The sequence below is a fragment of the Oncorhynchus tshawytscha genome, linkage group LG14 (assembly GCF_018296145.1).
Source record: "Oncorhynchus tshawytscha isolate Ot180627B linkage group LG14, Otsh_v2.0, whole genome shotgun sequence".
Lineage (NCBI taxonomy): Eukaryota > Metazoa > Chordata > Actinopteri > Salmoniformes > Salmonidae > Oncorhynchus > Oncorhynchus tshawytscha.
In genome coordinates, this window is record NC_056442.1 from 12,067,819 (window position 1) to 12,080,329 (window position 12,511).

The 12,511-nt window shown below is 43.5% G+C and overlaps 1 protein-coding gene across 1 annotated transcript in view; it reads right to left on the minus strand.

Annotated features, from left to right (window-relative positions):
* Positions 1-12,511, minus strand: part of LOC112267733 (low-density lipoprotein receptor-related protein 1B) — a 101,837-nt gene that overhangs the window by 8,553 nt on the left and 80,773 nt on the right. Inside the window, exons 56-64 of the mRNA XM_042296647.1 lie at positions 12,280-12,386; positions 11,912-12,028; positions 9,527-9,700; positions 8,687-8,812; positions 7,397-7,561; positions 5,678-5,839; positions 5,275-5,449; positions 3,609-3,713; positions 152-228 (exon numbers count right to left, since the gene is read on the minus strand). Of these exons, the coding sequence (XP_042152581.1) occupies positions 152-228; positions 3,609-3,713; positions 5,275-5,449; positions 5,678-5,839; positions 7,397-7,561; positions 8,687-8,812; positions 9,527-9,700; positions 11,912-12,028; positions 12,280-12,386 (1,208 nt within the window). The remainder of the gene's footprint in view (positions 1-151; positions 229-3,608; positions 3,714-5,274; positions 5,450-5,677; positions 5,840-7,396; positions 7,562-8,686; positions 8,813-9,526; positions 9,701-11,911; positions 12,029-12,279; positions 12,387-12,511) is intronic.

Consider the following 12,511-nt stretch of genomic DNA (forward strand, 5'->3'; position numbering starts at 1 on the left):
ACTCAAATACACCACAAGTTTGCACATTCTAAGCAACAAAATAGTGATCAAATTAAGATCTTACATCTGTATGTTTGTGAGAGAGAGCGAGCGAGCAAACAAGCGAGAGAGAGAGAGAGTCTCTTCACAACTCTTTCCAATAACTACTCACCCCCGCTGATGTTGCCAGACAGACTGTTCTTGGGGGCAGGTCTCTCACACTGTGTACCTGACCAATCAGCTGGACACCTAGAAAAGTCGCAATGAGTATGAATAGCTGTCTGTTGGTCAAACCAAATCTCTTTAACAAGAAGGCTATGGTGTACACACACTATAGCCGTCTTAATTAGGGAGGACGGGCTCGTGGTAATGACTGTATCAAATACATCAAACACATGGTTTCCAGGTGTGCCGTTCCGGCCCTTATTATGAGCCGCCCTCCCCTCAGCAGTCTCCTGTGACACGCACACACATCTCTTAATTTCATCTCCTCATTTGGTAAAGTCTCAGGGAACATGCATGCATAATTCATTCCCTCATCGAGTTAAAGAAAATAAGCATAATCTCACACGAAGTCCGCATCCCAAATGGGACCCTTTTCCCTTGATTCTGCACTACTTTTGACCAGGGACCATAGGAATCTGGTCAAAAGTGGCGCACTATGTAAGGAATAGGGTGCCATATGGGACCCATCAAGGTTTGGATGTAATCCAGAGACAATGATCCATTACTACTTTTCTCATTCCCCTCCCTTGCCCAGAGGAGAGTAAGACATGCAATTACGCTATATGTAATCTGACAAGGGGGACCGCATGATGATGAAATGATATTAGCTCATATTAAATAGACTGTAAGCAGCATTTAATCAAACTTTCATTAGAGGGACTGTGGCTCACTGCAGGTACCACATGAATCATAGTCCCGAAGGGCATGACAGCTTGTAGCTGACCTATATAAATCACACCATTGGTTTTTTGGGAATATGCTTAGCTGCAGAAAGTTGTTCTCGATCACTTAGAGACTTCGTTATTGTCCTGTTTTCACTACATGCGTTGAGAGGCTAGGGCAAAGAGAGAAATGTAAGGCGTGTCTGTGCTGTGAATGAGGGAACATGTGTTGTAAGGGGTTCTATTGTACAATATGTTAGACAACAGACAGAAACAGAGGTACTGGTGAGATTCTGAGTCGGGGAGTGATGTTCAGAGTGGACGCTGCTGGATAGTGAGACAGTGAGGGCTGGTCTCGGAAATGGCAGGAGAGGAGGAGGGAAGGAGATGAGGAGAGGAGGAAGGAGGGGAAGGGAGCCAGGGAAGAGAGGAGGGGTAAAAGTCAGACCTACTTGCACTGGGGTTTGTTTAAGGCGGTTAACGTGCAAATCCCTTTATTCTGACAGTAGTTATCACATGGATTGGCCCGCTGGTCACAGCGCTGGTTCAAGAACCCAGGCGTGCAGCTGCAGCACAGAGAAATGATCGCCACATGAACGAATCATATATTGAGGAACACAGAGACAAAGTCTGCATCTGAAATGGCACCCTATTCTTTATATAATGCACTCCTTTTGACCAGGGCCCACATATGGAATAGGGTGCCATTTTGGACACATAGATAAAAGAAGGTAGAGCACAACACATTCTCACAGACCACCAGCTCGGGCCATTGGAGGATACGGAGTATGAAATCGAACAGATGGAGCTAGGCCCTATTTCATCCTAGTGTTTCCATAGGATGTGTGCGTGTTCAGGTGAGAAAGCAAAGCATTATGGAAAGCAATCCATCTAATGTCACGCCAAGTGGGAGCAAAATAGGTTCAACTGCAGGAATAGCCCCAGATTGTTGTTTGAGATCTATAGAATGACTCACACTACTGGTCAAATGTTTTAGAACACCTACTCGTTCAAGGGTTTTTCCTTATTTTTTAAACTAATTTCTACATTGTAGAATAATAGTGAATACATCAAAACTATCAAATAACACATATGGAATCATGTAGTAACCAAAAAAAGTGTTAAACAAATCAAAATATATTTTATATATCAATATATTTTACACTTCAAATAGCCACACTTTGCCTTGATGACAGCTTTGCACACTCTTGGTATTCTCTCAACCAGCTTAATGAGGTAGTCACCTGGAATACATTTCACTTAACAGGTGTGCCTTGATAAAAGTTAATTTGTGGTATTTCTTTCCTTCTTAATGCGTTTGAGCCAATCAGTTGTGTTTTGACAAGGTAAGGGGGTATACAGAAGATAGCCCTATTTGGTAAAATACCAAGTCCATATTATGGCAAGAACGGATCAAATAAGCAAAGAGAAATTACAGTCCATCATTACTTTAAGACATGAAGGTCAGTCAATCCGGAACATTTCAAGAACTTTGAAAGTTTCTTCAAGTGCAGTCTCAAAAAACATCAAGCGCTATGATGGAACTGGCTCTCACGAGGACCGCCACAGGAAAGGAAGAGTTTCCTCTGCTGCAGAGGATAAGTTCAATAGAGTTACCAGTCTCTTGAATGAGCCGTTGCTCATTCAAAGCTGTAGTATTGGAGGCGGTGTTATCTAACAGTATCGAGGCATACTGCTTAAAGCTAGAATCCTTCATTGAAACAATAACAAAGCACACAGCCCATCTCTGTTTTGGTAATAGGCTGAGGGGTGGGCCTGGAGAAATGTAACCACTCTCAAATTGATAGACAGAGCTACGGATGCACGGGCTGGCCGTCCATGATATGCCAATTATAGTTTAACATTGTTTTAAGGATACACAGTGTTTGTTTACATTTACATTGTTTACAAGCATTGGAGTTAAATAAGATTATATTTTGGGTTCTGATGGGTTAGGACAGTTGAACTAAGCTCATGAGGCATTTATACGTTATATTATTCAAGAATCTTTAGGTTTAGTTTAGTTTATTAATTCGACCATTTTACAAAACAAGCACAATTTTTTTTTTGAAAAAAGCCATACATGCACATGAATAAAATCATCGAGGATAACGCACAATAAAGTCTGGGACTTATTTCCATTGTGGTCCTCTTGAATCAATGGGTATATATTATTAATTTGTCTATACAGACTGTATAATACTGAATATGATTAATTCCAAAAGTAAAAAAAAAAAAATGGATGACGCAACTAAGGGTTGATCAACATTGAAAAGCCTCTTGTGAGTGATGCCAGCCCTAGAAACAAACACAACCAAAAGCCTCTGTGTACTTGAATGTAGGAGATCATACAATTTGCAAGAGAGAAAGGAAAACTGAAACCCTTTTCTCTTGGAAAAAAACGTGGAAATAAGCCACCTCTGGGTGAGACCTCATTGTCTTCTACTACGTTCCCATTTTAGTATCCTGGGTCTAATCCCGTCTCTACTACAGTACTCGCTCTGTCTCGCACAGCAAAACCACACAACCACTTTCAATACCACTAATTGTACTGCATCAGTGCTGTGTGTGTGTGTGATACAACTGAAAGCAGAATGAAGACAAAACACAATGGCTGCGTTTACACAGGCAGCCCAATTCAGATCTTTTGCCACTAGTTGATGATGACAACTGACGATGACAACCTACTCAGTTGAAAGAAATATCATCAATAGAAATACAAAAACAATTGTGCTGACTTACTGGCAGAACGGCAGGCTGGTCTCAGGGTCTTGGTGACAGGTTCCTCCGTTGTAACAGTATCCATCACACAGTTGACAGGTGGCTGCCACTCTGCCATTACTGCAGCTGTAAGGACAGGAAAGGAATATGGCAATGACTTCATAAAGTGTTGCAAAGCACATGAATAAACGCATGAATAAAATGACGCAAGGCCTGAACCATGGAGACAGGAGAATGCTGACATGTGGCAGCATCCACAGAAATATAATTACTAGAACGGATATTCCTTTCAAGTGAATGTTCTGTGATGGGTGTCAATCAAATGTTCCATTCTAGTAATTCTATTCGATATCACTTTATTTAGATATCGCTAGAGTATCAGTAACATTTCAACTAAATATCAAATCCCTAAACCCTGTTCTAACCCTAAACTAATCCTTCCTCTAACCCCTGTTCTAACCCCAAACTAATCCTTACTCTAACCCCTGTTCTAACCCCAAACTAAACCTTACTCTTAACCCCTGTTCTAACCCTAAACTAATCCTTACTCTAACCCCTGTTCTAACCCCAAACTAAACCTTACTCTTAACCCCTGTTCTAACCCTAAACTAATCCTTACTCTAACCCCTGTTCTAACCCCAAACTAATCCTTACACTAACCCCTGTTCTAACCCTAAACTAATCCTTACACTAACCCCTGTTCTAACCCTAAACTAATCCTTACTCTAACCCTTGTCTAACCCTAAACTAATCCTTACTCTAACCCCTGTTCTAACCCCAAACTAATCCTTCCTCTAACCCCTGTTCTAACCCTAAACTAATCCTTACTCTAACCCCTGTTCTAACCCTAAACTAATCCATACACTAACCCCTGTTCTAACCCTAAACTAATCCTTCCTCTAACCCCTGTTCTAACCCTAAACTAATCCTTACTCTAACCCTAAACTAATCCTTCCTCTAACCCCTGTTCTAACCCTAAACTAATCCTTACCCTAACCCCTGTTCTAACCCTAAACTAATCCTTACTCTAACCCTAAACTAATCCTTACTCTAACCCCTGATCTAACCCTAAACTAATCCTTACTCTAACCCCTGTTCTAAACCTAAACTAATCCTTACTCTAACCCCTGTTCTAAACCTAAACTAATCCTTCCTCTAACCCCTGTTCTAACCCTAAACTAATCCTTACCCTAACCCCTGTTCTAACCCTAAACTAATCCTTATCCTAACCCATGTTCTAACCCTAAACTAATCCTTACTCTAACCCTAAACTAATCCTTACTCTAACCCCTGATCTAACCCTAAACTAATCCTTACTCTAACCCCTGTTCTAAACCTAAACTAATCCTTACTCTAACCCCTGTTCTAACCCTAAACTAATCCTTACTCTAACCCCTGTTCTAACCCTAAACTAATCCTTACTCTAACCCTAAACTAATCCTTACTCTAACCCCAAACTAATCCTTACTCTAACCCCTGTTCTAACCCTAAACTTATCCTTACTCTAACCCCTGATCTAACCCTAAACTAATCCTTACTCTAACCCCTGTTCTAACCCCAAACTAATCCTTACTCTAACCCCTGTTCTAACCCTAACCTTAGCAAGCAGTTGCTTATCTTTACAGATGGTCATACTGTCTGGACTATCCAAATCAAGCGTGACCTATTCTACTCAGATGATACTCACTTGCAGGACACGTTGTCTGTCTCCAGGTTGACAATACACGGTGCCCCTCGACACTGGAGACATCTGTCCACTTCACACTTCACTCCCTCATATCTGGTTGAACACACACACTCCACGTGGCTCTTGCTCGACAGAGTACAAGCCTTCGAATTGGTACAGTAGTGATGGCAGATATCTGGAACCAAGGTGGAGGTAAACAAGCTCATTTATTTCACGTGTTACGTTCCTGGCCTTCCACTGTATCAATCAGTGCAAAATCTATTTGTTCAACCCTTGATATTGAGCCATTGCAAGCAAGTAGCTTTTGAAGTGAGACTGAATGCAACACGTAATATGGATTGATTGCTTGTCCTAAAACAGGCCAATCTTAGTGTGTGTGTGTGTGTGTGTGTATCTGACTCACGGTGGAGACAACGCTCCCCAGTGTACTCGGCCATACAGCGACACACTGGCTGGTTCCCCCTGCTGACGTCACAGGTGCCCCCATTCAGACAGTAGTTGTCACACACCTTCCTCTCACAGACCGGCCCTGTGAACCCCACAGCACAACGACATGTAGGCCTCCCTAAGAGATTTCGAGAGAGAGAGTGAGAGAGAGAGAGAGGGAGAGAGACATAGATGGATGGAGGTAGGGAGAGAAAGAGAGAGGGAGGGAGGGAAGGAGAGAGAGGGAAATAAGAGAGGAGAGAGAGCGAGAATGAGGAGGAGGGAGGAAGAGAGAGAGAGGGGGGGGGTGTAGTTTGATTTATTTGACAATCTATTGAAATTGGCTCCAAATTCTGTAGCTGATATAAATATAATTACAAGCATGTCCTCTGTCCAACGTCATAATGGAAAAGCAAGCAAACACAAGGCAGATGTGATTTCTCTCACATTTCATATGAGAGATTCAAAACCAATTCCCATCCAAGGTGATGTCCACAAAGAGACCCCCAAGGTCCAATGTTTTCTAAACAGCCATGTCTATTTGCACTGGAAGGATTTGAACTGGTTTCACACTGGTCCTATGACCGCTTGGAGAGCTTACATCTGAAACACAACAATCTGCTGCCCGCTCCTGACTGGGATGAATAGAAACTTACTGTGTGTGTCTGAAGTTCTTCCCCCTGATGTTCCATCTGTCAGCTAAGAGGTAAGTTGTCACTGATGTCGCCATGCCAACACTAACATTGAACTGTTCGTTCACGCCTAAGTATTTGACCACCTCATTTCCTCCCAAAAATGTCATCGGAAGAGTAAGAAAAGAGAAGCTTGATCCATGCCATTTATTTATATCTCCACTCTCAATTATTTATTCTGAAGAGAGAGAAAAAAAACCTTGCTATGCATTTACTGTAACGGAACCTGGACTTTGGGGACTTTAAATGTGTTTTAACAACTGTTCAAAAATAGATAGCAATGCCAGACGTGAAGCGTGCCGTGCATATTCATGGTGGTCCTGACGTCTTCGCTAATGCAATACCAAAGTGGGGCCATACATACTGTATTTTCAGATACATCTATAGCTTACATCTCTCAAGGGTAGTCAAACGAAAGGGTTTTAACTGCACTTTCGTATGGCTCCCTGACACTGGGAAGCACTGGCACAAATGCTCACTAATGTCCCATCCACAACTACACAAAGCAGGAGATTCAAACTCATTCCATGGGGTGTCTGCTGGTTTGAGTTATTTCCATTAGTTTGGTGTCCAATTAAGATCTAGACAACCAGGTGTGGGGAGTTCTTTACTAATCAGTGACCTTAATTGATCCATCTAGTACAGCAGAGGAGTGAATCTGCAGACACTCTGCCCTCCATGGAATACGTTTGACACATGTGACGCAGAGCGATAGTTATTTAGAAGCAGATTATCAATCATGAAGCCAGAAGTTGTCACAGCAGAACTGGCATCTGTGGGAAGGATCTCATTGGCTGACAGTACAGGGGCCTTGGTCCCAACCAGGTCCCAACGCTCATTTCCCATAGTCACGGATGGATGAGCGCCCTCTCCTGTCCTGGAGGTCCCAGCGGAAGAGCAGGGAGCACACACACACACACACACACACACACACACACACACACACACACACACACACACACACACACACACACACACACACACACACAGCAGAAGAGGCTTACCTATGGAAGAGCCTGAGCATGTGCCCCCGTTCTGACAGTAGTCTTTACAGTGGTCGACTTCACAGCGCTCCCCGGAGAAATTTGGCCAGCAGTAACATCGCAGCTCCCCCTTCTCGTTGGTGATGCATCGCCCTCCGTTCTCGCAGGCAGGGTGACACATTTCTCCTGAAAGCAAATGATGTAGGCCCACGTGTTAAGATTAAAACCATGGCAACCTTGACCTGCTCCCATTAATATCTAACGAGTAGATTAATCCACCTTTCTAAAAGGCTGGAACTCAAATGGGCTGTACTGACTGTTCTATGCAGGACTGCTTGCATGGTACCTTCACTTTCACTCCAATTTACTCAGCATAGGAAAGATATATATGAAAGATCCAGTCTCAGTTGGAGGTGGATCAAATGAAAGTATTGCAGGGTGACCAGGCCTACTGTACTGAGATGTTAGTGTCCCTGCAGCCTACTGTACTGAGATGTTAGTGTCCCTGCAGCCTACTGTACTGAGATGTTAGTGTCCCTGCAGTCTACTGTATTGAGATGTTAGTGTCCCTGCAGTCTACTGTACTGAGATGTTAGTGTCCCTGCAGTCTACTGTATTGAGATGTTAGTGTTCCTGCAGTCTACTGTACTGAGATGTTAGTGTCCCTGCAGTCTACTGTATTGAGATGTTAGTGTCCCTGCAGTCTACTGTACTGAGATGTTAGTGTCCCTGCATTCTACTGTATTGAGATGTTAGTGTTCCTGCAGCCTACTGTACTGAACTGTTAGTGTCCCTGCAGCCTACTGTACTGAACTGTTAGTGTCCCTGCAGCCTACTGTACTGAGATGTTAGTGTTCTTGCAGTCTACTGTACTGAGATGTTAGTGTTCCTGCAGCCTACTGTACTGAGATGATAGTGTCCCTGCAGCCTACTGTACTGAGATGATAGTGTCCCTGCAGCCTACTGTACTGAGATGTTAGTGTCCCTGCAGCCTACTGTACTGAAATGTTAGTGTCCCTGCAGCCTACTGTACTGAGATGTTAGTGTCCCTGCAGCCTACTGTACTGAGATGTTAGTGTCCCTGCAGCCTACTGTATTGAGATGTTAGTGTCCCTGCAGCCTACTGTACTGAAATGTTAGTGTCTCTGCAGCCTACTGTATTGAGATGTTAGTGTCCCTGCAGTCTACTCTTCTGGGATGTTAGTGTCCCTGCAGTCTACTCTTCTGGGATGTTAGTGTCCCTTCTCATTGCATAGCTAGCTGGTTGACAGGAAGGCGTATTATACCGAACACATTGGTGTCTTAATGTACCTGATGTGTTGGTGTCCCTGCAAGTCCTGTTTACTAGCGTGGTCCCCTCAGGACAGAAACAGCTGGCTCCGGCAGGGTTGAGCAGACACAGGAAATCACAGTCCATCCTTAAGCACGGATTGGACACTGACACATCCAATGGGATAAAGGTTAGAAAGCAGGATGTGTGAGTTTGTGGAGTGTAGCACATAGACGACTGTGCTCCGCACCACTGTGTTGTTTGTGGGGACCTGGCTGGTTGCAGTAGGTGTGAAATGCACAGACAGCACACAATACACTATGTAACACAGACAAGAAAATAATGAATATCAAGATGACACACACTAAGAGAAAATCATATTCTGTGCTTATGAAAGGCTCACGCTTTTCAAAGTCAAACATGAGATCCTTTTTTATTGTTTTTAACTGAGAGAGAATAACAGTGTGATCCTCTGGGCTGGAGCTAGGGATAATGATGCATCGGAGAGGGCTTCAACTGGCCCTTAGGAGTGGCATACAGAGGCATGCAGTACGGTTCCCACCAAGCAGATGACCACATTGTCATTCAACTCTCACAGAACACCCGCAGAACCAGACGACAGTAAACAAACAACTGCCAGCAGTCATTGGAGAGAGGGAATAGGAGAGGAAAGGGAGAGGGAGAGGGAGCCAGAGATATTGAGAGAGACAAAGAGAGAGAGAGAGAGAGAGAGAGACAAAAAGAGAGAGACAAAAAGAGATAGAGAGAGAGAGAGAGAGAGAGCGAGAGACACAGACAGACAGACACAAACAGACAGAGTGAGAGTGAGAGAGACAGAAAGAGAGAAAATAGGGAAAGAGAAAGTGATTGATAAAGCCTACCGTCTTGCTGTTTGAATCGATGGAGGACCAAGATAATGGAGGGTCTCTCTACCCCCAGATGGAGCCGTTCCATTGGCCGTTTTCCATACTTATGGACCCGGAAGACATCATTCCTCATCCCGATCCCATAGATATAGTCCTCAAAGATGTCAATCCTTACAGGCTGCGAAAGACCTTGGGACAGAACAAGTGGTAACAACAGTAACACTAGACTAGTACGGGAGAAAATGGGTCCTTCAATAATTCATCTGAATTCCAAATAATATAAAACCATATTTAGCTAAATGTTCTATTGCTCTACCCTCCACCCTTGAAGGGATGAGCCGAGCGCATTTGATAAGAATGACAACAACTTGAGGGAATGGACAACTAAAGAAGATGCAGCCTTCCCTCTCACACCTGTAGAAGGGTTGAAAATGGCAGATTTGGACTCTGATAAGCGCCTACATTGGAAAGAAGTGGCTGTACAGTAACAGTAACATGCCATACAGGCTGTACAGTAACATGCCATACAGGCTGTACAGTAACATGCCATACAGGCTGTACAGTAACAGTAACATGCCATACAGGCTGTACAGTAACATGCCATACAGGCTGTACAGTAACATGCTATACAGGCTGTACAGTAACATGCTACAGGCTGTACAGGCATGCTATACAGGCTGTAAGTAACATGCCATACAGGCTGTACAGTAACATGCCATACAGGCTGTACAGTAACATGCCATACAGGCTGTACAGTAACATGTAACATGCAGTAACATACAGGCTGTACAGTAACATGCCATACAGGCTGTACAGTAACATGCCATACAGGCTGTATAACAGGCTGGCTGTACAGTAACATGCCATACAGGCTGTACAGTAACATGCTATACAGGCTGTACAGTAACATTAACAGGCTGCAGTAACATACAGGCTGTACAGTAACATGCCATACAGGCTGTACAGTAACATGCCATACAGGCTGTAACAGTAACAGGCTGTAAGTAACATGCTATACAGGGCTGTACAGTAACATGCCATACAGGCTGTACAGTAACAGTAACATGCTATACAGGCTGTACAGTAACATGCCATACAGGCTGTACAGTAACATGCTATACAGGCTGTACAGTAACATGCCATACAGGCTGTACAGTAACATGCTATACAGGCTGTACAGTAACATGCTATACAGGCTGTACAGTAACATGCCATACAGGCTGTACAGTAACATGCTATACAGTACATGACCACATCAGAGCTCCGTATGGGGGCTGACTGACAGCCACTCTGAAACTTGAGCACCACACGTCATATTTCACCCCCATCCCTCTCGCTAGCTTTAGCACATTCTTGGCTGTCTGAGCGAGGCAAACGCCATGAGTTAAGATGACTCAATGTAGTTTGAAAGACGAGATGTTGAGGATGATTAAAATACTGCTTTGATGCCAAACACCCGCGAGTCCAAATGCGAGCTCCACATTTCCATATCATAAAACTCATGTAATATACAGAGTCAACGTTTAGGATCACTACGTTAGAGTTACAAGATGACATGGCATCATACCCTGGGTTGTCCTGAATCGATTGAGCCTGTGTTTGTTGCATTGTGAGGCCAATTTGCAGCGGCACATGCATCTCAATGCACTCATGACTCCATTCTATGCGCGCCAAGAAAGCCTAACATTGCACGGTCATATTTTATGATTTAGCTAGTCATGTTGGCAATAGAATAAGCTTTCAACCAGCCATGCCCAACTGACTCAGATTATGATTTATAAAAAGGAACATTTTTTGGATTGAGCAAACAACAGTCATTGTGTAAAGGTGGGGATGCAGGGCTGTGTTCCCAACAAAACAACTACAAGTGTGCTTGCTCTAATTCCTCAACGGCACAGCTAGCAGAGCTCAGAAAAAGTACCTTATAGTTGAAGGCGTTATTTGACTTCATTGAAACTACTTAGGATCTGTGCACACTTTGGAGAGGTGTGTGACCACTTGGAGACACCAGTAAGACCTCTCATTCAAACCCGTCATTTTTTTGTCCTATGTTGCACCTACCCCCAGATTTTCTACCAATATTCTTATCACGTTACTGAATGTATCCAGAGCATTTTCAGATTTAGTTATCAACAAAAATGTAAAATGCACATAAATTCAACAGGGTAATGGATTCAGTCCTGTGTCAGGTGAACTGTTGTGTCATCACATTTAGTCTAATCATTTCCCCATAATCCCCAAACTGTTCCCTTTTAATTGCTACCATGGTTACGCATATGCTCTCCATATTTCTTCCGTTAGGAAACATTTACATTCAGCCCCATCCACATAGGCACATTTCAATGAGTGTAAAGGGTTAAGGACATGCATGTCTTCTGTGTTAGTCAGTGCTTTGCTCACCATGTGTACTGCTCACCACCAGCACAGAGTCCGATCCATCGAATCGAACGCTCCCAATCACAGACAACTCTGTATCAGCCCAGTACAGACGCTGGTTGAAATAATCGATGGCAAGTCCTGTGAAGATTTAAAACATGCTAAGTCGCTCTATGTGAACCGTTGTAAAGTGCAGCCCAACTTTCCTTCTGACAAGTGGTGCTTTCTATCAAAACGTATCACTCGACAGTAAAAGAAACAGGATATTGATTAGAATGGATATGATATGTAGAAAATGAACAGACAAGTACACCGCTCCATACATCCTGCGTGTGGGTGCTTCCTGAAGGTATTGTTATATGTCACAGGACCAGGAGTTCGAGAGCACCTACCACTGGGTCTCCTGAGGTTCTTCTCCACTAAGATTCTCCTCATAGACCCATCCATGGCAGCCTCCTCGATGAGGGAGTGGTCTCCTACCACTGTCCAGTACATCATCCTATAGGAAGTACAGGAAGTAAGTAAAGGAAGAATAGGTAAATATATAGCAGGTAATAAGGACAGGGCAGAGGGCCAGACATAATTTGTTGTGTATCTGCCCAAAGAGAAAATATAGTCCAAAAA